The sequence below is a fragment of the Scomber japonicus genome, chromosome 12 (genome assembly GCF_027409825.1).
Source record: "Scomber japonicus isolate fScoJap1 chromosome 12, fScoJap1.pri, whole genome shotgun sequence".
In the NCBI taxonomy this organism is placed as follows: Eukaryota; Metazoa; Chordata; class Actinopteri; order Scombriformes; family Scombridae; genus Scomber; species Scomber japonicus.
This window is the reverse complement of record NC_070589.1, coordinates 5,595,620-5,623,242: the sequence shown is the minus strand read 5'-3', so window position 1 is coordinate 5,623,242 and position 27,623 is coordinate 5,595,620. Positions and strand designations below refer to the sequence as shown.

The 27,623-nt window shown below is 38.3% G+C and overlaps 1 protein-coding gene across 2 annotated transcripts in view; it reads right to left on the bottom strand.

The window, feature by feature from the left end:
• Positions 1-27,623, bottom strand: part of LOC128368508 (cadherin-6-like) — a 53,535-nt gene that overhangs the window by 9,604 nt on the left and 16,308 nt on the right. The window contains exons 4-9 of one of the 2 annotated variants that reach the window (XM_053329339.1): positions 27,212-27,385; positions 16,833-17,020; positions 15,395-15,645; positions 10,587-10,732; positions 8,133-8,254; positions 3,129-3,246 (exon numbers count right to left, since the gene is read on the bottom strand). In XM_053329339.1, coding sequence (XP_053185314.1) covers positions 3,129-3,246; positions 8,133-8,254; positions 10,587-10,732; positions 15,395-15,645; positions 16,833-17,020; positions 27,212-27,385 — 999 coding nt within the window. The remainder of the gene's footprint in view (positions 1-3,128; positions 3,247-8,132; positions 8,255-10,586; positions 10,733-15,394; positions 15,646-16,832; positions 17,021-27,211; positions 27,386-27,623) is intronic. The other variant, XM_053329340.1, reaches the window with a different exon arrangement.

The following is a 27,623-nucleotide window of genomic DNA, read 5'->3' as shown; positions in this document are numbered from 1 at the left end:
AGATCTACTCCTGCTTTTAAACTCAACACAAATGGAGCGTAGTGTTAGTGAAGGCAGAGCAGTGAAGTTTTCTTTTCTATACGCTTCACAATCACTGACTCAATCTACAGCTGTGTGGCTGGTAACATCCAGTCACGCTCAACGCAGGTGTAATCTGACACTATCACAGTTCCCTCTCTGCTGATTACACTCTCACTGCTGCAGCTCCTCGTGTAGTATTTCATATTGTTGATTTAACTGGGATTAATGTTCGTGTACTGTATGTTTATTAGAGGGATTAACTCTCTGAGCAGAATCCTCGTCGCTGCTTGCATCCTTTGAGAGCTTTCCTTCAAACAGCGCAGCTTTTTCCAATAAATCCAGCGCTATAACCATTTGCTGTAATTGGTTAATTCATTGATGTAAGTGTCTCCGACTGAACTGACTAATTAAAGTAAGTGTCTCAAAAATTTGTCGGTATTGTATCTTTTTTTTCTCTACCAGTTCTTTCCAGGAAACATAATATATAATGGAGCTATAAAATCAAGTGTTACTGCTCACACTCATTTCATTTCTGCTCTTTCATCCTCAGTCCTCTGCATTGCTCTGTCTCCAGCCCCCCCTGCTTACTTCTTCCATGCTGTTAGCCAGATTCCAGATGTTCTCTACACATCTGTTCCCACTTCTCATCAGTCCTGCAGTTACCTGGCCTACTCCACCCATTCCTCACCTGCAACTCATTCCTTCATCAGCAACATACCAGCCCACAGCCTTTTGGTGCTTTTCCACTATACGGTTCTAGCATGACTCGAGTGTAAAAGCGCCATTTCTTTCCTTATCAGATTGTTGTCATGTTGTTTTTTTGTCAGTGCTTTTTCAGCTTCTGCGTTGTTACCTGAACCTGTGCCATTTCTATAGCTGCCTGTTTGGATTTAACACCACTGGATTTAATACCACTACTGTTTGCACTTGCCACCGATGCCTTTGAGCTTTTCACAATGATCTCACAGAACTGTACCTGTCTGCCTCTATGGGGTACTTCTAAATTCACCTACAGTCTGCATTACAGGCCCCTTAATTATCAGTATTGATAACTGATAAGGTTAAAGATGTCAGTTCATCTTCATGTTCTGAATGATTATTGATTTATTTAACTTTCCTGTCATCCTCCTGGGTCAAATTGACCCCGTCTGTTTAGACTGTTCCTTCTTTCCTCCCTCCCTCTCTCTTTCTTTCCTTCCTCTCTCTTTCCTCCCTTCTTTCTTTCATTCCTCCATCCCTCTTTCTTCCTTCCTTTTGTCCTTCCTTCCTTCCTCCTTCCCTCCTTCTCTCTTTCCTCTCCCTTACCTACCTCCCTTCCTTCTTTCCTCTGTCGTTCTTTCCTTCCTCCCTCCCTTCCTCTTTTCCTTTCTCCTTCCCTCCCTACCTACCTCCCTCCTTCCTTCTTTCCTCCCTCCCTCCCTCCTCCCTTCCTTGTTTCCTTTCCTCCCTTCCTTCCTCCCTCCTTTGCTTCCTCCCTCTCTCCTTTCCTTCCTTCTTCCTCCCTTCCTTCCTACCTCCTTTCCTTCCTTCCTCTACATACTGATGCGTATTTAGTTGTTTCTTTGATCTTGATGTTCTGAATGATTCATTGATTTATTTAAATGTACTGTTTGCAACTCAGACTGTTCTTAATCATGTTTAACATTCTGAATCTACTACTGGAGAGTTTTAAGTTTATGGGAAATATTAGAAACATTATGCTGCATATCAATGTATAACACATTTTGATGTTTTTTATCATATTATTTCATAATATGAACCACAAGTAGCATGAACATGATGATTTGTTTTAAATGTCTTGTTTCTGTGTTAGCTACTCCATTCTTTCATGTTGCTGATGTACTACAGTAAGCATGTTGTTGCTGATAGCATTTTGACTGCTCTCAATTCAAGGTGACTACAAAAGAAGGAAGGGTCACTACATCACTGTGTCGGTGTCATGCTTGAAAGCTCTCGACACAGTTGGCGTAGTGGTGAATGGACAACTCCAGTCTCACAGGTTATCAGTCTGGGTAATGGAGGTACCACTATTTAGATTTGTTGTTATTTAGCTAATATTTCATGGATTTACAAGGTACACCATGTTTGATTCGTAGTAATTCATTTATTTCTATGTAAGTTGCGTCCATATATGTGGACTCTTAAACCTCAGATCTGTCTAAAGCTGTATTAATAAACAATCTAATCTCAGATTATCATATTGATTTATTTGATTTTACTGCAACCTGCTTGTGTTATGAAGAATATGTCAGCTTAATGTATCCACCCTCCCCAGTCATATTAATACTCACATTAGCAGCCAATTGTAGCCTAATAACCAAACCAAGATCTATGATTAATTATAACTCATTTGAAGTCTTGTTCTTAGTTTATATCACTGAACATGGAAACAATTTACAGCCAGTTTTATTTTGTTACAGTTCTCTTAAGGCCCATTTATGCTCAACGTTAAATACAGATCCGGATACAGACGGATCCTTCTGTCCATGCTCTGCGTTCACTTCGTCCATATTCCTGCATGTTTCCATAAAGCTTATAGATACGGACCAAATGGAGCAGTACCACCGGAAACCATGGGCAGGCAGTGTTGCTGTCACTACTCAATACGTAGCTCTAGTGAGGCACGAAGAAGAAATAACAATGGCGGAACTTTTTGAGGAAAGGTTGTGTGAGTTGGTTAGAAACTTTAAACATATCGTTTTTGTCTTTTATGCAAGGGGAACATTATCAATATCTCCTCCACAGTCGCCATGTTTGTTTTTGACTCTGCACTGCCCCCTGGTGGATGTATTGGTTAACATCCATGCCAATGTAAAGGACGCATGGAAGTAAGTGAGGTAACATCGTTTGAAAAGGATGTACGCATTTTTGTACGTACACGGAGCATAAATGGGCCTTAAGTTTATATCTGACTGTCCACAGCCCACCTATAGTCCGGTTCGGTCTAGACCTGCTCTGTATGGAAAAATATCCTGAGATAACTTCTGTTGTAATTTGGATTTGAATCAGTCCACAATCCGTAAATGCTTGTTTTATGCTCCCTATCACTTACAGAACAAATTAAATACACACTTCAATCAAATTACAGTCCTATCGGTGTTGCTTACCTCCATTGTCTCGTACGGTGAAGTTACTGCGGTGGGTCCCCTCAGGAGCCAGGCTGAAGAAAAACTTGTGTCCCATTGACGGCTCATCGGCATCGACAGCGCTCACTGTCTGGATCCGCTGTGAGAGACACCAACATCCATTAACATGAACATCCCAAAGGAGTGAAGTCAATTAACAGCAGTCAGTAAGTGGAAAAAGACTGGCAGGGTTAGAGGTTTCTTTCACAGTGAATACACTATTACACATTACACCTTCTGGATTGTAAAGGTTCCAACAGAGCAGATTGGATATTATCAGGATCACTGGTTTCTATGCTAAATAATCCACAACTACTACAATAATATATTACCCTGTAAAAACACGGTTTACTCAAGCTTGCACATCAACAACCAATTGAATGCATAGATACATACTCTATAAATGACAGGTCTCTGATGTGTATTTATTGTTGTTTCTTTTATCTTGATGTTCTGAATGATTCATTGATTTATTTAAATTGACTGTTTGCAACTCAGAAAATTCTTAGTTATGTTTCACGTTCTGAATCTACCACTGGAGAGTTTTAGACTTATGGGAATCTTAAAGCAAAAGAAATATGGACTTGATTTAGGTTGCATTAAGTTGTATATTGACAAGTAGCTTGAATGTGATTATTTGTTTTAGATTTCTTGATTCTGTGGTACATTCTTTGACATAAGTGTATCATCTGATTTCTTGGGATTTGCACAGTCCTTTTGGAAATCAGTTTTTTCTGTATTGGTTCTAATAGTAGTCCTTTCTATAGTAAATGATCCCCTATTTTTTTTTTTTTAATTTCTATTTTTTTGGTTAAATGTGGCTGGATCCCCTGCTTCCAGTAGCACTCTTGAGAAGTATTACAGCATGATATGAAAGCAGCGTGGTTAGTTTATAGATCACATTGAGTGTATGGATTGACAGCAGAGAAGTAGATTATGCTGGAGCAGTGGTTGGAGAAGTTTCTGTGGGTGTTTTTCTCACTGTGTAATCCATGGGGAAGCATTGTAGCTGACTGACTTCAAGCTGAGCACAGCTGCTCTACTCTGTGAAGAAGCATGCTACAAACTTTTTATAGTTACCTTTCAAGACTACAGGAGGGGGAAGAGCATCATAATCTAAAGATAGATTTTTGGGTGGGGAATCACTTTAAGCCAACAAATGCTGAAAATCAGATCTGGCTGGAATGTCAGTGGATGATTGAAATTCAGGAAACGTGGAATATGAACAAACATACATGACATTGACATTGAAACGGATATAAAAATGGATGATGTCAAAACAGATTTTAACCTTTTTTTCACTGTTAAATGAACATTTGGTCCCAGGTCAGCCAATTAAAATGTCATTTAATTATTATAATATGTGTATATGTCATTTGTTATTATAAAAACAGGAACTGGATTTTGGGACAAGATAGTTGTAGAGAATGGATTCAATTAAAATAACTAAATAATAAATGTGTATCATTCTGATTTTGCTTTGTTACACACAACACATCACCACCTGTAGTGGAGAATAACAATAATAGTCTTTAATAACAACTTTTACTCTCAAAATGAATCCTTAACATTAGTAACCTCAGGTCATATGTCACGATCAAGTGGATTTTGCTTTTTTTGTGCCGATGTTAATGTTTTTCATTAAGGGTGGAGTGGAAGTGTGTGGGCATGCAGAAAATAACGTGTTATTAATCTCACTGTCAGCGCTCCCTCTCTTCATTCACTCTCTCGCTCACTTGACTACAGCTGCAAACAACCTTGATCCAGCTGTGTGACTATACCTCTGCAGACGGCTCTGTACTTTTATACAGAACAGTGAGGTGGAATAAAGGTGCTGTGTAAAAGTGGCAACAGTTACTATTCATATGTGTGACTCAGTAACCCACAGTCAATGATTTACTGCTGTGTTGTTTTTTTTTCTTTCTTCACCACACACCACATGTTGGAATATAGTCCAAAGTCTGATCAAATATTATTGAAATATGTTCTAAATGAATCTATATCAACTTTCAATACTTTTTCCTACTCAATGCTATAGATGCATTTTGGTTGTTACTCAAAATGTTTCAATCAATAGAATGTTCTGAGCTCTTTTCATAACAGCTTGATAAGAGGACAATATGTCACTGTTGCGTTTTGGCTTGTTCCACTGCTGCATAGAAATGTATGCAGCTTTAATATAGAATCAAACATCATTTCATATACACAGCAGGAACACTAGATGACTGTGTATTGTTGAACCCTGTTGACGTGTGCACTCCTGTCATTTCTCAGCTGGTGACTACACATTTTCTCATACTTTTTTAACTACAGTCTTATTTAATTGAATGAGAGACACTAGCTAAGGGATTAAAGGCTTTGAAAAAAGAAAAAGAAGAAAAAAAAAGCACGCATACACTGAACAAATCCAGAGCCTGAGGGAAGCAGCAGAGGATATCCAGTGAACAAATACAGATGATTAACACTGATGGACAGATGAAAGGGCAGAGGAATTAAAGGATGAAAGGGTGGCAGGATGACAGGGATGTGAGGGGACCGATGGCAGCAAGCCACCGTACTGAAGAATGTCAAGATGATGCTGGGAATGTGTGCGCGTGTGGCGTCAGCTTATTGTAGTTGCACCTAATTGTCTTTTGTGTTATATTTAACCTGTTGTGTGGATATGTATGTGTTAGTGTGTGTGTGTGTGTGTGTGTGTGTGTGTGTGTGTGTGTGTGTGACGTGTGTGCGTGTGTGCAGAGATACAGATTTGTGTTTTTATCCTATTAATTGTTGCATGATATTAGATGCATGATATACAAGTATTTGTGTGTGTGTGTGTGTGTGTGTGTGTGTGTGTGCTTGTGCGTAAAAACCCTATTTACAACACTGGATGTGTGAAAGCTCCTGTCAGCGTCCATGACAGATTAGCTCATCAGCCACCACAAAAGAAGAAACGCAGCTCACAGCCAATAAGCTTTATAGCTGGAGGAGTATGTATACAGTATGTGCGCATGTATAAGCTTGTGTGTTTTAATCACATTAGTTGAATCCTATACAGTACGTGATGAATCATATCAAGAGGTTTTACAGCAGACTACAATTACATTAAGCACTGTTTGTTGCATTTAAATTCAGACTTTTGTTTCGGAAAATATTCACTATTAAAAGGTCAAAGTCATTTTTATTGCACAGTGATGTCAGGATATTAGGCTGCTGGGGGAGATTGGCAATTAAAAATGTCAATCAATGTCAATGCTTGGATATAAACGGGTCATAAAAGCAATGAAAAACAAAATATTCCTGATTCATGTAGAAAAATAAGGAAAAAAACAGTGTAGTAACCTTGCAGCGATGTGCTAAAAATATTCTAATAAAAGCAGCAGACATGTTGGCCTATATTTATCAAACCCAGTACAAGGGTCAGCGTGGTGGTGAGGGCTGATTCCATGCAAATGCTGTGTTTTTCTATTCATAAAAGGGGATTAGCAGCTCAGTTTAGCCCCTTGAACATGGCGTGTCCCGTAAGTGATTCATAAAAGCACATCGCCCGCACAATAACTACACTAACACCCGCTCCAGGCAGCCTGGAGAGTCTCTACCAATTCTACTATTGGAGGTTGTTCAAGTTCAACGCTGCACATAGTCCGCTCCCATTATGAATCAATAGTGAACGCTAATTTACCACAGTATGCATGTCTGTTTGATGTATTTCTATATATATTATATGTTTCTGTATTTCTGAAGAGGCCTGTTTATAAAAACTTGGCAGAGCAGTAGCAACTATTGAGGACAATGAGGTGATATAGAACATTTAGTACTGAGCTGAGAGGGAACCAAGTGATAACAATAATATAAGTTTGCTGACTATTATAGGCTATTTTTGAGGGTAAATACCTTGAATTTGGCACAGTCTGTGCTGCAAATTCCTCATCACTTCTTGTTATACCATCGCCAACCCCTCTCTCTTTCCCTATGTGTGTGTGTGTGTGTGTGTGTGTGTGTGTGTTATCTTGCTATCTCTCTGCATCAAGGCATATTGGCAGAATCATGTCGGCCCAGGCTAATGCACTTTGATGAAGCAAGACAAGGCACACCAGAGAGAGAGAGAGAGACATTAATTATCATCAAGCTTTTATTACTGAATCACATGGTTTGGTCCGGTACTAAATGTGAGGTGAGGGAACACCTGCTTTATATCAACCTGTCTGCAGCCTGGTTCTCTTAACAGCATTTCCAATAAAGGCAAAGAGCCGCCAGCAGCACCTAACTATACATTCAAGGCCAGCCAATGAACCTGTGCTAGTTTACTTCTTATACTAGGCTTTTATTGATTGAATGATGTTGACTGACTGCTGTTCTGTGTAATTATGCTTCAGCCCATACAAGCTTCATGAATGTCATTCAAGGAGTCAATCAGTGATCTGCAACAGCTCAGAAGCACAAATTAAAATTGATTTGTGTATGTTCTGTCCAATTATAACAAGAATGGTTGTCCCTACAGTAATGTTGTTCTTTCGTGAAATGTCATGTTGTGTTTTGACCCCCAGGGCCACCATAGCTTTTCAGGCTGTAGTTTATATAATTGCAGATTATTTTACACAGAGATTGTTTATTGTATATATTATTTTATTTTATCTTATCTTCACTTTCACCATTACAAGGCTACTGTTGTGCCAGTTTTTTTATTTCTACCTTAACATGAGTTAGGTTACCATTTTCACACAAGTCAGTTGAATCTTTCGGAACTTTTTGGAAGATTTGTACATAAGTGATTTCAATGGATCTAGATTTAATACATGGATTCAATAAATTATTAACTTTAATTAGATAAAATACTATTAGACTCCAAATGTAGGCTTCCATTGATCCATTGACCAAAAGACAGCCTTTACTAATCCCCTGTGGTTCCTTGACAGCCAGAAATAGTGGCATCCTTAAATAAGAGTCACTGCTACTACCTTTTCAACTGAAACAATATATGATGAAGTGTTAAAGAGCTTGTACCTGACCAGCTTTGGTCCTCTCACAGACGAAGGTCTCATACACAGTGGCAAAGGTGGGAGCGTTGTCGTTAATGTCCAGCAGGCGGATGTAGACTGAAACATGGCTGATTTGGCGAGGATTATCTAGAAGGCAAACACAGGAAAGGTTTCATGCTGGGTAATACTTAACACCCTGCTTCACTTCTATTGTACACATTCACACTATGAGCTGACCAGTATAAGCTCAGCCTTTCACTGTGATGAAGGAGGAAGTTAGTGGAGAGTGTTTCCATGCAATTTCCATTAACAACATTTATTTTCCATTGTTTCCCTTCTGGTCACAAGCTGTCTCTCCCTCTCTTTCTCCCTCTCTTCACAATTAAATATAAAAATAGCAAAACATGAAAGAAAACAAATTAGCCTTTCATGAGAGAATTCATACACATTGGCCATATTTTGAGTGTGAGTACTTTGCTTTATAGAGTTCTGTCATTTTCACAGCATGTCTCAGTCGAAGCCAGGGAAACCAATCATGTTTCCATTTCACACTAGTGTCTGAGTCAAATTGTTTGTGGAAGCCGAGGTTATTTGATATAAATGAAAACTAAAACTAAAACTAAAAAAATAAATAAATTCAATAATTAAAATAAACCCCAAAACTATATATTTATTGAGCTGGGTGGGGGTGGGGGTTATTTACCTTTGTTCTATTTTTGGCATGAAAGAGATTGTGGGAGTATGCATGGCTGCTTTCTGTTTCTCATTATCCAGCAACAGTTTAGTTACTTACAAAAACAGATTTATAGATATAAAATGGTACAGATGGGTCACCCTGCTTCAAGCTTGTAGTTTATTTGTTTTATTTTATAACTACTTTCTTTTCTTTACAGTGTGTTTCTCATCAGGAGCATTTGATTACTTCCTCTTCTCTTTCTGATACTGAAATGAAGTATTGCTTTGGCTCTATTATATACATTTACCTGTATGAACAGACAGTAGAATCCTAATAAGATCTCAATATAATGATTCTGATTCTGTAAGTTCTAGATATCAATTTGTACATTTTCACACAAAAAAACGACCAAATATGTCATAGACTTGTAGGTTACATCTTATTTTGGCGTCCTACATTACATACATACTAAATTGGGGGGTATTCTGTATTTTTCTTTGTCTATTTGTCAAAATATAAAGGCGTAAACCAACAATGAATTGATCTACTAACAAATGTGTGTGTATCAGCGCTGACATGTTCCTTCATCACTATGAACACACATACTGTAGTTTATTTTGACTCAATCCCACACACACTGTCCTGCTACCAGAAATATTCACCAGAGCAAAACTAATGTGGATGAATCCACTGCTGAAAATACTCCCTCTAAAAATGCACTATGCTATTTCCCAACACACGAAACAAGTAGCCTATGTTTCTTTCTGTCCTTCTTTTCCCTGTTACTTTGGTAATCAACAGATGTCACTGTGAACAGATTTCATTGACGCTACTTCTTCTGGAGAAGGTCATTTTTAGTGAAAACAGTTAGTGTTGAGGTCCATGGATCATCCAGAGTAAGCAGGACATTGTTTCAGGAAAGATAAGTCACTAAGAAGCACAAATTAAAGACCATGTAAAGTGAATTCAGACATTTTCTTCTAAACACATTAAATAAGTCATAAATGTATTTCTAAAAAAGGTGTAAAAAGCATTTCAACCATTTAGATTTGAATTGTGGAGCTAGGCTTCACAAACTGTGTTTCAACATTTCTGTGTTCAGGATTTAGTGGGCGGGTCTGAAAATCACTGCTGCGTTAGCATAAACCTGCCCCTGCTGCTGTAGAGGTATAAATACATTCAGCACACACTACTACTACTACAGTCTACAGTTAGCCAGTTAGCTGAACCTAGCCGCCGAGTTAGCTGCTGAGCTAGCACCAGAAAGCTCTCAGTCGTAGCGTCCATGTTTCTGGTAGAGGTGGTGACTTTGATCGACGGGTGACACTTGGTAGGGGGCGGGGTTTCAACGAACTCGGGGGGCACTCCCACAGCATTTGGGAGCAGAGATAGAGGCTGATTTTTACACAACTTTGAAGCCTAATTTCATATATTTGGCAATTTTTTTAATCATTAAAATTTGGCAGGGTGGTTAAAACACACTTTTCTGTGGTATGTCAAACTCAGAACACATATTTATTCTTACTTTACACAGACTTTAAATTCCACTCACCTCTATTTTAACTGCAGCTATCTGCATGGTTAGATAGAACTACTTTAAATATGAATTTTTGTCATTTGTGTGAACTGACCCTTTACTGCTCCCCACTCAGCCAGTCATGGATATTACATTTAGTACTCTAATGTCTTGTCATTGACTGATGTGTCATGGTAAGCAGACACTTTCTCTACCTCTATACATCTGTGGTTTACGTCGATAAATCCCATCATCTCTTCAAACAGTCTGCCCCCCCAACCCCCCGCTAGACTTACTGAACTCTGTGGCGATGATTGAAATATTATGCCAGGCGGTCTCCTCTCTGTCCAGGCTTTTGAGGAGGAAGACAGATCCATTCCCTGGATGGACATTGAACAGGCGGTCCATGTCGGTGCGCCGGTCGATAGAGTACCTGTAACAAGCCAAACAGCCAGGAGGTGAGAAAGTGCTAAGCTAAGTCAGTGGGTGGGATGAACTTCGTGGCCCCTTGTGTGTGTCTGCAGCCCCACCAGGGATTCACAGCAGCAGGCAGAATAATTGATTCCTCTGGATCTATGATGGAAGAGAGCACATGATGATAGAGTCGAGTCTAAAGTGATGTGGTGGACTGTGGAGTCACTGTAAATGTGTTTAAGTCTTTAAATCTGTTGGAAGAACAATGTGATTCCATAAGTGTTGTATTACTTCAAGCATTAACCTTTGTGTGAAGGTGTTTTTTATTGCTTCTAACAGTATTTTATAGTGTAAAGTGTCTCATTTAGCCTGTGGTCAGAAGAAACAGAGGAGCACAAAATTCGGAACACCCCACATAGCCCTTGACACCAGGACCCGTATTTGAGCATCAAATGGAATAACTTAAAACTGGCTTAGATTTGTTCCAGTGAGGTTCATCCATGTCCACAGATTCATGTGGGATCATTTACAGGACACCAGAAGGTCCACATAAGTGGTAACAAATATGGGAGGGTTTGCATGTTTCTCTCCCAAGAAAATGCAATGAATAAAAATTTGGCATAAAACTGCGCATTTTCCCATCATTTCGGACCATTATCATTACAATATCTATCAACAAAACAACACCGATTGTAGTTTTTCACAGTGCAGTCACACATTAGCAAGAAAGAAGTGCTATCTAATCCTCATTGAGAGCAGGATTAGACTTTATTTAAATTTGAAATATAACCAAGCAGAGCAGTTTAAAGCAGCAAAGTCACTATAGAAACTCAATGTTATGGAAAGAAATCTAAAGTGTCAGTAAAATATAGAATATATCTGACATCAAAGTACTGAGTGAAGTTTAAAAAGAGTTAAGAACGTAGAAATCAGTCCTCTCTCTGCTGAGGAGGATTCACTGCCTGCAGGTATTACTGGTAGAGACAGGAGGCTCTGGTTTGGGGGTTGACAAGAATCTGACTTGTTTTAATAGAGGTGGCAAACTAAGCGTAACATTTACAGCAGCTACACACACAGCTTTCATTTGAGCTTGTTTGTAACAAATCGCTATAAGCCTAACCAGAACAGTGGTTGTGTAAAAAAAACATACCAGCGGTAGATGGATCACTGTGAAGCAAAGCAGTTGAAAATATTGCTTTTCTACATGTTTATGCTTCTTGGATGGATGGTTTGATAAAGTATTTGCCGGCTTTTTTGCTAACAAGGGTTTTATTGCGCTTTCGGTAAGCAGCAATTCTTTCATTCTACCTGGTTCGCTGTTTCTATTGCGGCCTCTCTGCTCTCTCTCTCTCTCTCTCTGTGTGTGTGTGTGTGTGTGTGTGTGTGTGTGTGTGTGTGAAGGACAGAGAGAAAAAGCCATACATGATACCAATTGCCATTCTTGACCCTCTCGCTCCTATCAGTTGCTCAAAGCAGAGATAGTGTGTACGGTTTTTCTTGATTATTATGTACAACGTGACATTTCAGCAGCAGCTCTGCTCTGCTGTTGAAAGCATTTAAAGGAAACACTGAACTTATGGACAATACACTTATGAACTCTCTTTACAGATAAGAATGTGGCAGCAAACATGTCTGTTACTTTAGTATGGAGGTGAAGATGGAGATCTCTTACCACTTCAAAAATACACCTACCAACATCTCTAAAGCTTAATAATTAACATGTTGTGTTCTGTTCATTGAACCCTGATTCACACAATGTAAGACTATTTGTGATTTGAATCTCTTAATCTGTAAACTTCTGCTGTCTTCTTGCCTTGAATCTTGCGAGATATATTACACAGGACAATTGTACCCTGAACATTTCCCTAGTGTGGATAAACTGCCAATTACAGGTTTAGTTTTATAGTCTTATTGAAACAAAGATAATATTAATTATTATGAGTTATAAAAGTATTTTTTCCCAACTGAGTATTAGCATATTCTGATGAATTTCTGTTAGCTCTCACACGCTAAAAGGAGAACTTGTGAACTCAAATATAAACCAAAATACAAACCATATCGATTTTTTCTCAAATGAATTTAAAGAAATAAACAAAATATATTGAAAATGTATGTATATTTTTACCACGTCAGTAAAATGCTGACTAAACCCAGACTGAACAAAGACAAGTCTGAGCTACTACATGAAAACAGTCAGTGCGTGTGTTGTTAGCGAGCTACAGCTAATGTAAGCTAATGTTAGCTAATTTGTACAGTCAGTATATTTGCTCCTTACTTTAACAGTTAAGCTGTAAATAACGTGAGGTGAAAATCTCTTTATACTGAATGTGAAAACACCTCAACAAGAGATCATTTTTAACTGTCATGTGGATTCCAAACTAAAAAAAAAAAGACGCACAATCTTTGATCTGTAAGTTTGGACGAGAAGAAGAGACTTTGAACAACAGCTAACCTCACTCTTCTAACTACTGGAATCACATAATTGTGCTGCTGCTGGAAGCCTCCTGCATTCTGTCCTCTCCTCCCATTCAATCCTACTGTAGTCTGTTCAAAACATCATAGATACTTGAAAATATCTTCCCGCTGTAGACTGCTCACACAGCGTCTCTCTATTTTTGAACTAGTTGCTGAATGCAGCTATTCACAGCTTCACAGCACTCCATAGATAATAGAACTGAGATGCCTTTGCTTCTGCCTGCCTGTCAAAGTGGAGACAAACTGCTCTGTGAACAGAAACTGCATATTGTAGTGTGTATAGGAACATCTTCCATGCCTCTGGATTAAGGCTGGTTTCACTGTCCACTTAATAGATATAACATCATTCTGCTTTTCAGACGTTAATTATGTACCATTCAATCTTAATTATTGTTTTCCATAAAGAGATATATGAATCTCCATGAAAAGAAAACAGTGCTTCGGTGCATCAAGGCTTGATCATAATTAGAAAGCACTCAACAGTAAAATAATAGTTCACTGACACAATGTGAATAGATGATACAGTCACATACCCAAATGCACAAACACAGGAATAATTGGAATAGTGTGTGCGTGTGTGTGCGTGTGGGTGTGTCTGTGTGTGTGTGTGTGTGTGTGTGTGCCCCCTTGTGACACATCATTTTAAGAGCACTCCATGGTTCCATGCTTGTTTTAATTGGAATATGTTCCTCATCACTGCTTAAAATGTAGAGAAATAAGGGCTCAGTTGCAGTCTCTAACTGTGCTGTCCTGCCTGCCACAGTTCATCTCCTGTCAGTTCAACACACTCCTCTTCTTGCTGCATACATACATCATCATTTAATTCCATTCAGCTCATCCTGCACTTCTCTATGTTTACACTGCACCATTTTCTAGATTGATATTAACTTGCTGTGTCCTATTACTTTTTTTGGCAGTAACTCAAATTGCCCATAGAGATCAGGAAAGTTTCAACTTATCTTAACAGTCTTACAGTACCTGATCAATACTCGCTGCAGCACAGCAAATTACTTCAGGCTTTGGGCGTTTTTTATTTTGTAAACAGAAATTTCCCAGGATGTATCGATGTGCCGTTTGAGTAATGGACAGTTCCTAACAGCCGAGCAACAGAACTCAAGCTATCCTAATGCCGAGCATCAATAATGAACAGTGCTGCAGTGGGGTTTAAATATAGCCTGTAGGTGCAGGTTTCTGTTGTCTATGTGCTCAGCACTTTTCACATACAGACTTGTTTGATTCATAATCTTAACACTAATCACTGTTCTGTTATCACTTACATTTTTTTTTTTTTTACCACACTTCATATTTCGCTTCTGCTTTCTCTTTTCAGACTTTTATCAGAGATCCTCACAAGTCTACAGAGCACTGAGGTCCATCTGAAGTCAAAATTCATCCAACTTCAATTTCTAAAATAGCAGAGAAAGAAATGTAGATATTCTGCTGCAGGGACACAAGCTTCCTATTTTCTGTCTGATATAAGCCAGGGTTGTTTTTGACTGTCCTATTCCATGCATGAACTGACCATAATTGTCCAGATTTATTTAAATCTGGATGTAGACAGGACATTTATACACTCCTTCCTTGCTGATATGAGGCTACATTTTCTGATTAGATTTTTCCCCCTGAATTGTTAAATAAATGTAACCATGCAACTGTTCCCATCTTGATACTGGTGGTTATGATACTGATAACTTTACTTATCTGTAATTGAAACTGACTGTGTTTACGAGGTAAAATACAAACAGAAGCTGTAGACTCTAAATAGAAATTAAAGGTGCAGTGTGTGGGATTCAGTGACATCTAGTGGTGAGGGTGCAAACTGCAACTCCCCCTTCCAAGGTGTGGTGTGTAGGAGAACCTATGTTTGACATGAAACTTGCCAAAAACATGAAATGCCCTCTGGGCTACTGTAGAAACATGACAGTGCAACATGGCAGGCTACATGGAAGAGGACCCCCCCCCCCCCCCCCCCCGGAGATAGAAAGAGCTAATACTAACCTAAAAGAACACAAGTTATGAATATTATATTCAACTTCTGCCAAGACCGTTCTTTTGGATGCCACTAAATTCTACACACTGCACCTTTAAAACTTGTACACAGTTTGTAAAAAAAAAAAAACAAAACATTAAATCACACAAATCAACCAATATCTCATAATTGTAAATCTAAAAAAAATAAATAAAACAGACTGAGGTTTCTCCTTACTTGACTGGACTGCGAGCTCCATCGGGGTCCATGGCACTGACCGAGCCTACGGCCACGCCCACCGCAGCATCTTCCTTCACTTCCATCAGATAGCTGGCTTTGTCAAACAGCGGCGGCTCGTCCACGTCCTCCACGCCGATCCGAACCGTGGCCATGTCTTTGTAGCCTGCCGACATGAAGCGAGTGTCTACCTGGGTGTTCTGGACCTGGATCTCTATGGTGTAGGACTGCTTCCTCTCATAATCCAATGGCTGTAGAACAAAATTTTAAGTAATGATATTATAATATTCTTTCTCCATGTACTGTAGATCTGTTTTACTTTTTAAACTGTTCTAAATGCTCCACATAGGATTTCCCACATTGTCATAGTGATAGCAGGCAGATACCCCGCTGTGCATTACATGTAATCCAGCAAGAGAAGGATTTGATTTCATATCTTATTAAATTTGATAGCTGCGAAATGGAGCATCAAAGACAGAAGTCATGGTATATAAGAACACATCTCCACATTCACTGACTGTCTGAACGATACAAGAATGAGAAGCTTACTGAGGTCGAGCATGAATAAAAATGTGATCTAAAGCGGCTGACAGATAAGTATAAATGTAAATAATACTGATGATGACAATGCATTATAGTTACTTTTTCACACAAGAACAAAGCTTCAGATTTACTTGAACAGCTTTTACTTTTTTTGTTGTTGAAGGAAGTCTCTACATATTGTCCTCATCTAGTTTCTTGCTGACAGAATATCATTATTTCTTTGTTGGCGCTCACAGACTTTCTTTCTTAGGTGGTGTCAGCAAGAGGAACAAAAGAATTTCTAAATATCAATTGTGATTGTACATCAGTAAACACACTCTGTGAGGACACTGTGAATATCTAAAAAAGCAGCTCTGTTCCCTGTGTGTTTGTGCTGTGCTGCAGGAGGCTAGGACTTGGTGGAGGAGGGGGGGGGGGGCTGTGAAAGGTAAAGATGAATAAGTTTAATTTGGTTTCTTTCATCTGTCAAGCATGCCCAGGCTTTGCATATTTAACAGTACGTGTAAAACAGACTACGTGGGCAGGATCCTTATGAGTGGAAAAGTGTGGGATCTGCTGAATCACTGCTTTAGAATTTATTTGATTTCTACAGCTGCCACGAGAAAAAAAAATCAAGATAATTAAAAGTCGGCCTCATTTTGAACATAGGCATCACATTTTAAATGATTTACAATACATTCAGTTTGATGTATATATTTTATTCTATGTTATCCAATGTACAGGGCAAGAATACACTACTTTCTATGTATTTTACTTGCTTATTGTAACTTTTTTAGACATCTTTTCCTTCCACTAAAAGCACTTTGGTAATCTGGCTTTCATGTTAGTGCCACTCATCAGTTTTATAGATCTAATTAGTACTCTGAGCCTGCAGTTGATTCCTGTTTCCTCTCACCTTGCTGACGGTGATGACTCCCTCCTGGGTGTCTTTGTCAGTGGAGATGTCAAACATGTCCATGCCGTCTCCGCTCACAATGGTGAAGTACATCTCAGCATTCCTCCCGATGTCTTTGTCGGTGGCTTTAATCCTCCCAACTGGAGTGCCTGACTTGGATGACTCAGGAACTCTGAACTGGTATATACCTGATGATGCAGAGAACAGCGCTGTCACTATCAGAGGTAATTAACAGAGACGGTGTCCAAGCAACATGATTAATGTAGGCAGATTGGATCATTTGTAATTTAAACCTGTGTGCAGTGTGTAGAATTTAGTAGCATCTAGCAAAATGGACTTGGCAGCAATGGAATATAATATACAGTAATATATACTCATTGATGTTGGAGCGCTTGGGTAGTCGAGTGGTTAAAACACATGCCAACATAATAGCATAATAATGCAAGAGGGGCGGGGGGTTGGATAGGCTTCTGGAAAAACACAGACTGCCATTATGGGCCAGTTATTTACCTTTAATGCCATATAAGCGGTGCATGATGATGTCGATAATTACGTTATTGTACAATAAGTTGATAACTAATTATTGTGACGGACCTAATTGGGTTTTTACATCTACAGAGGGTACAGAGGAGAGGGTCGTCTTCCATGTTGCACCGCCTAGTGCAACATGGTTCTACAGTAGCCCACAACAGACAAACCAAACACTGGCTCTAGAGAGGGACTTTTGGGTTTCTCCCAAGTTTCGCGGTCATCACAGTTTCTCCTACACACTTGGAAGCAGAGGTGGTATTGAGCTGGTTCACCTCAACACTAGATGCTTCTAAATCCCCACACACTGCACCTTTAAACATCACGGTAAGTTTTTGTTTGTAAAAAAAAAACAAAACCCTAAAAAGCAAAACAGAGACAATTCCCCAAGAAAGCCTAACCCTAACCCTGCTTCACATTGGTTTTCACTTCTTCCATAACTCAAGTCTTATTTATTGAATTTATAAACCAACTGTCTGATAGCAAATGCACATTATAGATGCTGCTATATTCATACTTTCTATATCTGCTGATGTATTTGATTGTAATCTATCTGAGCCACTGTTAGACGAGCATTACAGAACATATAAATCTGTCTTTAATGAGACCTGCACTGCTGTGACAACAGCTCCATCTTCCATTAAACTCTATATCTTGCTGGTGTTGGTGTTGGTGCCCTGAAGGCTGTTGTGCTTTAGCTTCATAAGACACACTCTCCCATCCGTGAGACTTGCAGTATGTTCTTTCTTGTGTTGAATTTTATATTAGTGCTATAAAACAATGTCTAATTGTGCCAGTGATCCACTACCTTGTCATTTGCTCACTTTGCCTTCTCTTTATACTGGAAGGAGGGTTTTGTCTTATGCAATCCCTCTAAAGGTTACTTTCTTTTTCCCCACTGAGCAATATTTTCCATTGTTCACTTCAGGCAGTGGTGTCTACTGTGGCCTTGTTAGGCCCTTTGAGACATTTACTGAGATCAAGACCTGCACAAATAAATGTGAATTAGCATGAAAGTCTGAGTGAGTAGATAAACACTGAGTTCATCTACTGCTACTGATCAAGAACCCTATTAATGTGCACAGATAAGATGTGTCACTGATAGATCTGGCATCTTGACACTGTTAAAGTGTCATAGAATATGAATGCATAAACTCAAAGACATCTGGAAAGTTTGTCTCTTCTTCTTCAAAACCCCCCCAGATATGACAGCATAAATGCCGAATAAAGAAACATATTTTCCTAAGTCTTAGAACTTCATAAAGGAGGTTAGACAGGTAGACAGCAAGAACAAAAGAAGCGTTCTTGGCCTGAAAAAAGTAGTGTAAATGCTGATGGAAGGCAGGCGCTGGAACAATGTCTCTCTGCCAGAATGCTGACGATCATTAAAAAAAGCATTTCACTGTATTTTTGTGTGTGTGTGAGCGTGATGTATCCTTTTGTTCTCTGACATAAGTGCTAACACTGTGTTTTGCCGGCCTTTACTAAGATTTTTCTTCCTCATTGTGAGACAAACACAGCTATAGACTGTGTGCAGAGAAAAAAAGGCTGCTTGTCTGAGTCACTGAATGGAGTCCAAGCACACAAATGCACCTAAATAAATGCAAATGAGATGTCACTCTGCTATATGAACCTAAGGCGCTTTCATATCAGGATACCTCCTTTACTTTGAATGTTTGTATGTGTGTGTGCGTGTGTGTGCTCCATCTCAGGAGATCTCGTGGTATGTGTATAAACCACTTGAGTGAGTAATTATATGCTGCTGAGACACAGCAGGCATCATGCGCCCTGGCAGCAAGACAGTACTCAACCTGCCACTGTTTTGATATATTTATGTCTGTTTGTGTGTGCGTAGACACACGGAGACATTGAGATAAAGGATGTGCTCATGTGTATACACACAGTGCACACATATTATCAGGAGAGGTTGCAACAGCTGACAAAATCCACTATCTTATTTAACAAAGAATTATTTCACAACCTTCAAAACACAAACGTGTTATCAAGCTAGCTATATCTGTGTTGTTAGTCATTAATTATTGTTAGTAGCAGATTACATTTTCACTGGTGTATTATAATAATGTACATTTTTTTCTTTTGCCTTATGAATTAATGTCATTTGCTAAACAACATTATCAGCTGTCATACAAAGAAGGTTTAGGAGTGTTTTTTTAGCAAACATATAGGAAATGTTTGTAGAATGAAGCATTGATAGTCTTTGACCTCATTTAAGACTTGGTGGCTGAAATATTATGACTTATATTTAAAGTGGTGCCTAAGTTTGAAAGAACAGGCCACGTCATCTGTATACCATTCCATACCATACTATACTATACTAGACCATACTGAACTATACTAGACCATACTGAACTATATTAGACCATACTGAACTATATTAGACCATACTGAACTATACTAGACCATACTGTACTATACTAGACCATACTATACTATACTAGACTATACTATACTATACTATACTATACTATACTATACTATACTATACTATACTATACTATACTAGCCCATACCATAGCATACTAGACCATACTATACCATACTAGACCATACTATACTATACCATACTAGACCATACTATACCATACTATACCATACTAGACCATTCCATACCATACTAGACCAATGGAATGGAATAGTATGTGGTGCTCTCCATGATCTAATATATATTTTTACCAGAATGATATACAAAACAGAAGCCTAGTGATGCTTTGATTCAAGAACCACAGACTTAGCCAACAGCTTCAACTGTTATTATCTCTGAAGGTTACAGCCTGTTCCTCTTTGATTTATTCATCACAGACACATTTGAATGACATTTGGCGTTGGGCGCATTTAGACCCATGCAAACATATAAGACCATATAATCCGCAAATTTTAAAACAAACATATTACTTTACTATTTCAATATATTTGATAGTCTATTTATGAACCTATCTTTTTGCAAAATAGCAAAACAAACAAGTGGGAGGCTGGTGAAACCCTGAAGAGCCCAGAGGTGAAAAAGAAGAGAAGCAGATTTCATCTCCACTCAGTTTTCTTTCTGGCTGGGTGGAGATTGTGTTGCCTCTTGGCTCTGACACTGACAGCACTGATTGGGGTCCTGGTGTGAAGTAAAAATGAATTGACATGCGTGGACCAAGGTGTGTATGACTGTGTGTGTTCTGCTACCTTTATGAGGACAAGGTTCCGACCTACAGACTGAGGACAGGGAACATACAATGCTATGTGATCAACAGATTGTCCCCATATTGGTAGTAATACAAGCTTGTGTGTGTGAAGTGTGAGGACTTAAACGGAATGATAATGCCACATGCAATCTGTTCCAGGGTGAGCTTGTTTTGCACCCAGCGCTGGACACGGAAACGCAGGGTGAATGGGTGCTGATGCTGGGTGGACACTGTGATACAGTCAGCGTGATTGAACGAGGCAGAGAGGGAGAGAGAGAGAGAGAGAGGGGGGAAAAAACAATTAGAAAGATGAAGAGATGGATAGAGAAAGGCAGAGAGGGAGAGAAAGAGAGGAAAGGGAGGAAGTTGTGCCATCATGTCAATTCTTGCGGATTAGGCGACTGATGACTGATGTGACTGATGTGATCGAGGCCAACAGAGGAGCAATTTACTCACTTCTTTCACACTGCTGCTGGCACCACAACACAACACAACACAACACAACACAACACACACACACAAATACACACATACACACATGCTGCCACATTCCAATATAGCCTCTTGATGAAATGCTGCTACATCTGCAGCAGCTGTTGCTACGTTCAAACTTACCCATCTACTAAACAGACATGAGTTCTGATGGATCTGTTATCTAGACACTAAGAACAATGAAAACGTGTGTGAATAAAAACACAACCACTTAACATTTTCCTTCAAATTCTCTCACTTATATCTAGTGGTATCTGTCCATGCAGCTAGTTTGGAGTTTTAGATACTTGTGTGTGAGACTTCTGCCTCCACCCCAATAAAAAAGGTGGAATTTCATTTGTGGTGCTCACAGCAGGGTCAGATTGACCCGCAAGGGGGGCAAAATTGAAAAATAGTCTCCTATTTACCTCCTGGGTCTTCCCACACTCTCATAGCATTGTCTATGTATCATGTTGCCTTTAAGTCCAAAAAGTAACCACAAGTTAAAGATCTGGTGATATGGACTTTCTGGACTCCAGGTCTACTGTGTGTCAGTTAGTTTGAAGAAATCTGATTAAAAATACATTTATTTATGAATGTGCACCACATAAATATCAAATTTATGTTCTATTAACTATAAGCAGAATCTGTTTCATCACTTCTTAAGATTCACTTTTAAACAAAGGCCTTATAGTTTTTTTACTAAATGTATTCCATTTATTTTTTATAGTCTTTTTTAATTCTATTTTATAGAATATTCTATTTCATGGTTTTGTCTATTGTGGGTTTTGCTGTTTTATGATATGATACTTTATAACTTTCTATGTTTGACTACATTTTATGGAACGCACTTGTTTTTAAAAGTGTTATATGAATAAAGTTATTATTATTACATTAAAGTGATCTACAAATGTTGGCACAAAGCATTTCTTCTCTTTTGTTTTTGTACATGAGCTCTGACATGAATACATATGATAAAAACTGACTAAACATTATCTTCATTCGATTATCTTTATTTATATAGCGCCAAATCACAACAAAAGTTATCTCAAGGCACTTTTCACATAGAGCAGGTCTAGACTGTACTCTTCAATTTAATATCAATTGAGTTTAAACTATAGCTATGCATTATCATCAAATGAAATAATAAAAAAATATAAAAATTGGAAGATTTGGTTAATTGCAGGTGTTCACCAATAAATGTGCTCATCATCTATTTACAGAGATTCTTTGTGGCCATCAGGGACATCGCCTGCTTTGCCCTGAGCCAGTCTGCTCTCACAGTATTGAAATGTGACATTTTAAAAAATTCAGCCTCGACATCTGTGTCCAGAGTCGCTGCTCTTGTTACTCTGGATAATCCATAAAACATACAGTCAGTTTTCATAAAGACTTCAGATGAAAGCAGCTCCAGCAAGGTCTGTGGATTATTCACTGCAACCAGGAGAGGACATCAAATATGCAGGTAGAACCAAAAACCTCCCTGCGTGGTTCATCTAACAAGCTCAATGTGAACACTAGTTTTAATTACTCAACCACCCATAAATGTTTTTATGTATTAAAACTGACCACGCTCATCTGTTGCCATGGGAATAAGTGCAAAAACTAGTATTCAAAAGATATTTTTTTCTCTCTCGGCTTTCCACTTGAACACAGGTGAGCAGAATTTTACTAAACATCAAACTGTTTAATGCTCACTACAGTATCTCACTATGAGGGGAGAGTCCGCAGATTCTACACATCAAATTCAGCTCAGTTGTGATGAAGAGTGCTGCTCATACATCTTCTGAAGCTCTGGAAGAAGTGCTCCAAAGTAAAAAAAAAAAAAAAAAAGTAATCCCAACACTTGACCCATACTAAGGATTAAAAGTTTCCTCCCAAATTTAAATACAACACAAGCTTCTGGAATGCCCCTTTAAGAGCGCTGCTGTCAGAGGTGGCCATGTTGGCTCCTTGAAGTCATGAGTTACCAAGCTTGAGTTTGCTGTTACTTGCATCAGCGGAGGGTAAAAATATGTCACCGTTCAAGTCTTTTCAACTTGTGGAGTTTTAAAGTTACAGAATGTTTCCAGCTCGTCTTATGTATGAGGTGATTCTGAACAGCATATAGCACTGACATGACTCATCAATTCATCGTAATTGATTGGTAAAAATGAAAGGCTATTTATTATCACACATGCTGAATGTTCTCTGGTTGCAGCCTCTATGAAGATGTGCAGCTTTTCTCTGTTTTCTATCATTTCCATTTGAATATCTTTGGTTGTTAGTTTAGTTTAGTTGATTTCTGTCATTAAACTCAAATACACACGTATGAGTAAAGTAAATAATCATATAGACCTGTCATGATAACTACTTCTATTGAATGATATACTGTCACAGAAATAATCGTGCTATATATATATATATATTATTGTCATTTGAAGACCAATTTATACCACTGATATAATGATGATATAATAGCGTAATAATGAAAGGGGGGCAGGGGGTGGGATTGGAGAGTAGAAAAATAAATAAATAAATCAGTTTCTGACTGAAAAGGTGTAGGCTGAAGCATCTGCTTATAACATATACATATTTCCTTATATATGCATGCTAACATATCCCCAAAAGAACCAACATTCTTATACATAATGTAATCCATTACAAAAATTCACGTATACAATAATATTTATGCCTCAGTTTTATAATTGTTCATCAATATATTTGGACTGTTGGTCAGATGAAATAAGCAGTTTTAAAGATGCAGTGTGTAGGATTTACTGACATCTAGTGGTGAGGCTAAACACTTAAATACCCCACCCTCAAGAATGTAGGAGACTATATGGTTGCTACTGAAACTGGCAGGAAATGAGAAGGCCAGGGTTGGGTTTGTCCACTGTGGGCTGCTGTAGAAACATGGCAGTGCAACATGGCGGCCTCCATGGAATGGGACCCACTCCCTATGTAGATATAAAGGGCTTATTCTAAGGTAATGAAACACAGGATTCTTAGTTTCAGGTGATTATACACTAATTAATTAAAACTAATTATATTCCATTTCTGCCAAGTCCATTCGGCTAGACGCTAACCCTGCACCTTTAAAATTCTACCTACTGCACCTTTAAGATTGATTGACATTGATTGACAAGACTTCTTAAAGTCTTCAGAAAAACAAAAACATTAAAATCTATAATTCCAGCTGTTGAAAATGATTGAATGATGATACAATGGGAAAAATGAACAGCAGCTACTAAATGGACCCTGCGGCAAGATTATTTAGTCAACAACTGTTTTTCAAGGACAAAAAAACCCAAAAACATTCCAATCTCATTTTAAAAGATGTTACCTTAGGCTCTAGAGAAATGATTATGTGGAATTTTTCATTATTTTCTGACCCTTTATAGACTAAATGACAGTGATTGGGAGCCAGATTAGTATTATAAATAGAACATGCTGCTGTTGAATCTACAACTTGTCTCTCTCTCTCTGACTGATTCACTACAGCGGAGGGTCTTCAGAGACTTTGTGCTTCTCGGTACAAAGCCCACATGTTTACAGTGAGACTGTTCCTGTGATTACGGATTAATTAAGTTTAATTAATTAAGAAGGCTTTCGGGAAGAATTAACGTTACTTGGAATAATTCCCCCGGAAGGACACACGCAGCTGCTGAAATCATTTTCCAGACATTTCATTTCTCCTGCAGACATTAATGGACTTTGAATGAACAGCGCTCCCGCTGTGATGGACAGAATGAGTTGGGAAGTGTGTAAGAAACTTCTTAAAAAAAATTATGAACTTTTTTTAAAAGCGGAAATGTTTATGAAAGAGGGGTTTTTAGGTTTCTGAGTGACATGCATCATTTGAAATCAGTTTAACAAGGAACTGCAGAAGAAGAATGAAACTAACCCCTGCTGATCTACATTAAGTTAGTTGATTGGGAAATTATTTCACATGGCACTATTAAGCTAATACTTTTGACGTGGGTTTATTTTTTATTTTTATGCATCAATGTCCCTATAGTTAGACAAATAAAACATAAAAGTCGTCCACAAAGTCCTGGTTAAATAAGGTTCTGGTCTAATCAGTTCTTAGAATGTATTAGATCAGGTTCTGTCTCTTTTCCATGATGCCACACTGCATGAAATGGTGATGAATGACATTGTGACACTATTTCAAATGCCAAGTGAGTTCATTTTTATCTTATTTGCTATTAATGCTAATTCAGTCAGGAACACTTTCGTCATAGGTTAAACCATTTATTGCAATAAATGGTAATACAGTTGTACCTGGCGTTGAAGGCTCCACTCTAAGATGCTTCTGGATTAGCCAGCAGCATGCTGAGCTAAAAACAGGGAGCGCAATGCAAACCCCCCTTGGAGTGGGCCGAAAGAAAGACATGAATTGCAGATTGACCCTAGAGCCATGATGGGACCCTGCAAGCAGCAGTGTGAGCAATGGTGAAGCTAGATCAGTGTAGGTGGGAGTCATATTTAAAAGGGACCACCTTGTGGTGAGAATGGCTGTGATTTGTGTGAGACTGATAAGGTGTGCTGATGCAATCAGTGGCAGCTGGGGCCTATGACTTCTGTGTCCTGCATGAACTAACGCTATGCTTCATTACTCGATAGATGGAACTAGTTAGAACTCTTGTTAGATGGAACTAGTGTTATTATGAATTACTTCAGTTAATGTTTCAGAGACGACAGCATTTAAAAACAAACATTTAACATGTAGGAATCTGAGTTAAATGTTTATAGGAGCTAATTTTTTAATGTAATAAGATGTTGATACTGTGTATTTGAAGCAGCTTAATATGTCCTCTGTCCTAATAAAGAGATCATTACTTCACGTCAGTTTTGCCTGAGATATGACAGCCACTCACTCACTTACTGATATAACTTATATTTCCATTTGAGAGATGATGAACTTCTTCCTTTTCCATCCTTACTTCTTGTCTGTGTATGTTTTAAGGGAGTATGTGATAGCAGCAAAATAGCTGATTTCGTTTCAACGTTCAACTAACACGGCTAAAAAAGAAGACTGTGCAGCTCCTGGAGTGAATTCATCTGGAAGAATGTGATTGTTTTCTTCTGTACTCCAGCTCAGAAGACTAACTACTATACTTAGACTGTCTGCTGCACAACCTGCACATCAACTCCACATTTATATTATATATATTATTTTTACCAGCCTATAAAGCTGTTTTTTTCTATAAAGACGTGACCAGAAAATTGTTTAAGAAAGACATAAATGTATGGATTGACCTAGTTTATAATATAGAGAGAATTGCATTAAAACTAAGTGTTCAAATTGATGTCTTTGATAAAAATTGGTCAAAGTGGCTTAACCATGTGTGAATTTCTTTGATGTACAGAATTAATATGGGTTTCTTTTTTAAGGTGTGTGTGTTGTGCTTGGATGGTACTTTTCACTCCTATATATATACCACTTTATTTTATGAAACCCTAACAATAAAAACTCTGCAGCTGTCAGAATGTGAAAAGTTCCAGATCAATAAAATCAGCAAAGGGACCATTATCTTAGCACTTTGCTCCAGCTGCACTCTTTGCTTTTTTCTCATTAAATGGCAACACATTAAATATTTTGTGAGGTGACCTGTTATGTGTTAAAGGTGTTTTTTTTTGTGTCAAACCCAGTCTGATATAGGGTTCATTTTTAATATCATACACATATATATATATATATATATATATATATATATATATATATATATATATATATATATATATATGTATATATTGATATATAGATATATGTATAACGTTGCCTGTGCTGCCAATTGAATGCAACATTGTATTGATTGCAGGGAGGGGATTTGATTAATGGATATCAGCTCAGTGACATTTCAGTTAAATCTGTCACTTGTGTTTTCACATACTGTCTGTTAACACCGCAGCTGAGTAAGTGTTGTTCAATTCAAAGTGAGAAGTAGATGTTAAAGGTTAACCGAAACAATCTCAGAGAAAAGACTCCAGCATTTGATTCTGCTGAATGAAATTCTTCTTATTAAAACAAGCTATGGAAAAACAGAAGAGTGATCTTTTTTTTCTGCTTCTGAACTCCATAATTAATGTGTCTGTCTGTGTGTGTGTGTGTGTGTGTGTGTGTGTGTGTGTGTGTGTGTGTGTGTGTGACTCAGAGTTACATCATTTGAATGCAATCTGTCCTCTTTTTCGGTGCTGTTGTCTTACTCTGAGTGAAGCGGGGAGGGTTGTCGTTGACGTCGGTGAGGCTGATGTTAACCACCGTTGTCCCGGTGAGACCTCCTCTCTGTCCCGCCATGTCTTTGGCTTCGATCACCACTTGGTAGTGCTCCCTCTGCTCGCGGTCCATGTCGCCTTGACCCAAGGCTGTCCTGATCACACCTGAACAAAATGACATCACATCAGGCTAAATGTCATAGAAGAATCAGATAGCTTGCTGTTTCTAATTAAAATATATTTCTTGAATTGATATTAACATATGAACAGCTGACATTCTCCACTAAAACAGATGTGTTTCACTCTTGTTTCTTTTATGGGAAGATTGAGAGAAGAATCTGCCATCTGTTAAACTGATCATTTCTTTTAATTTCTTCAACAAATATACAAGTTGTTACACAGC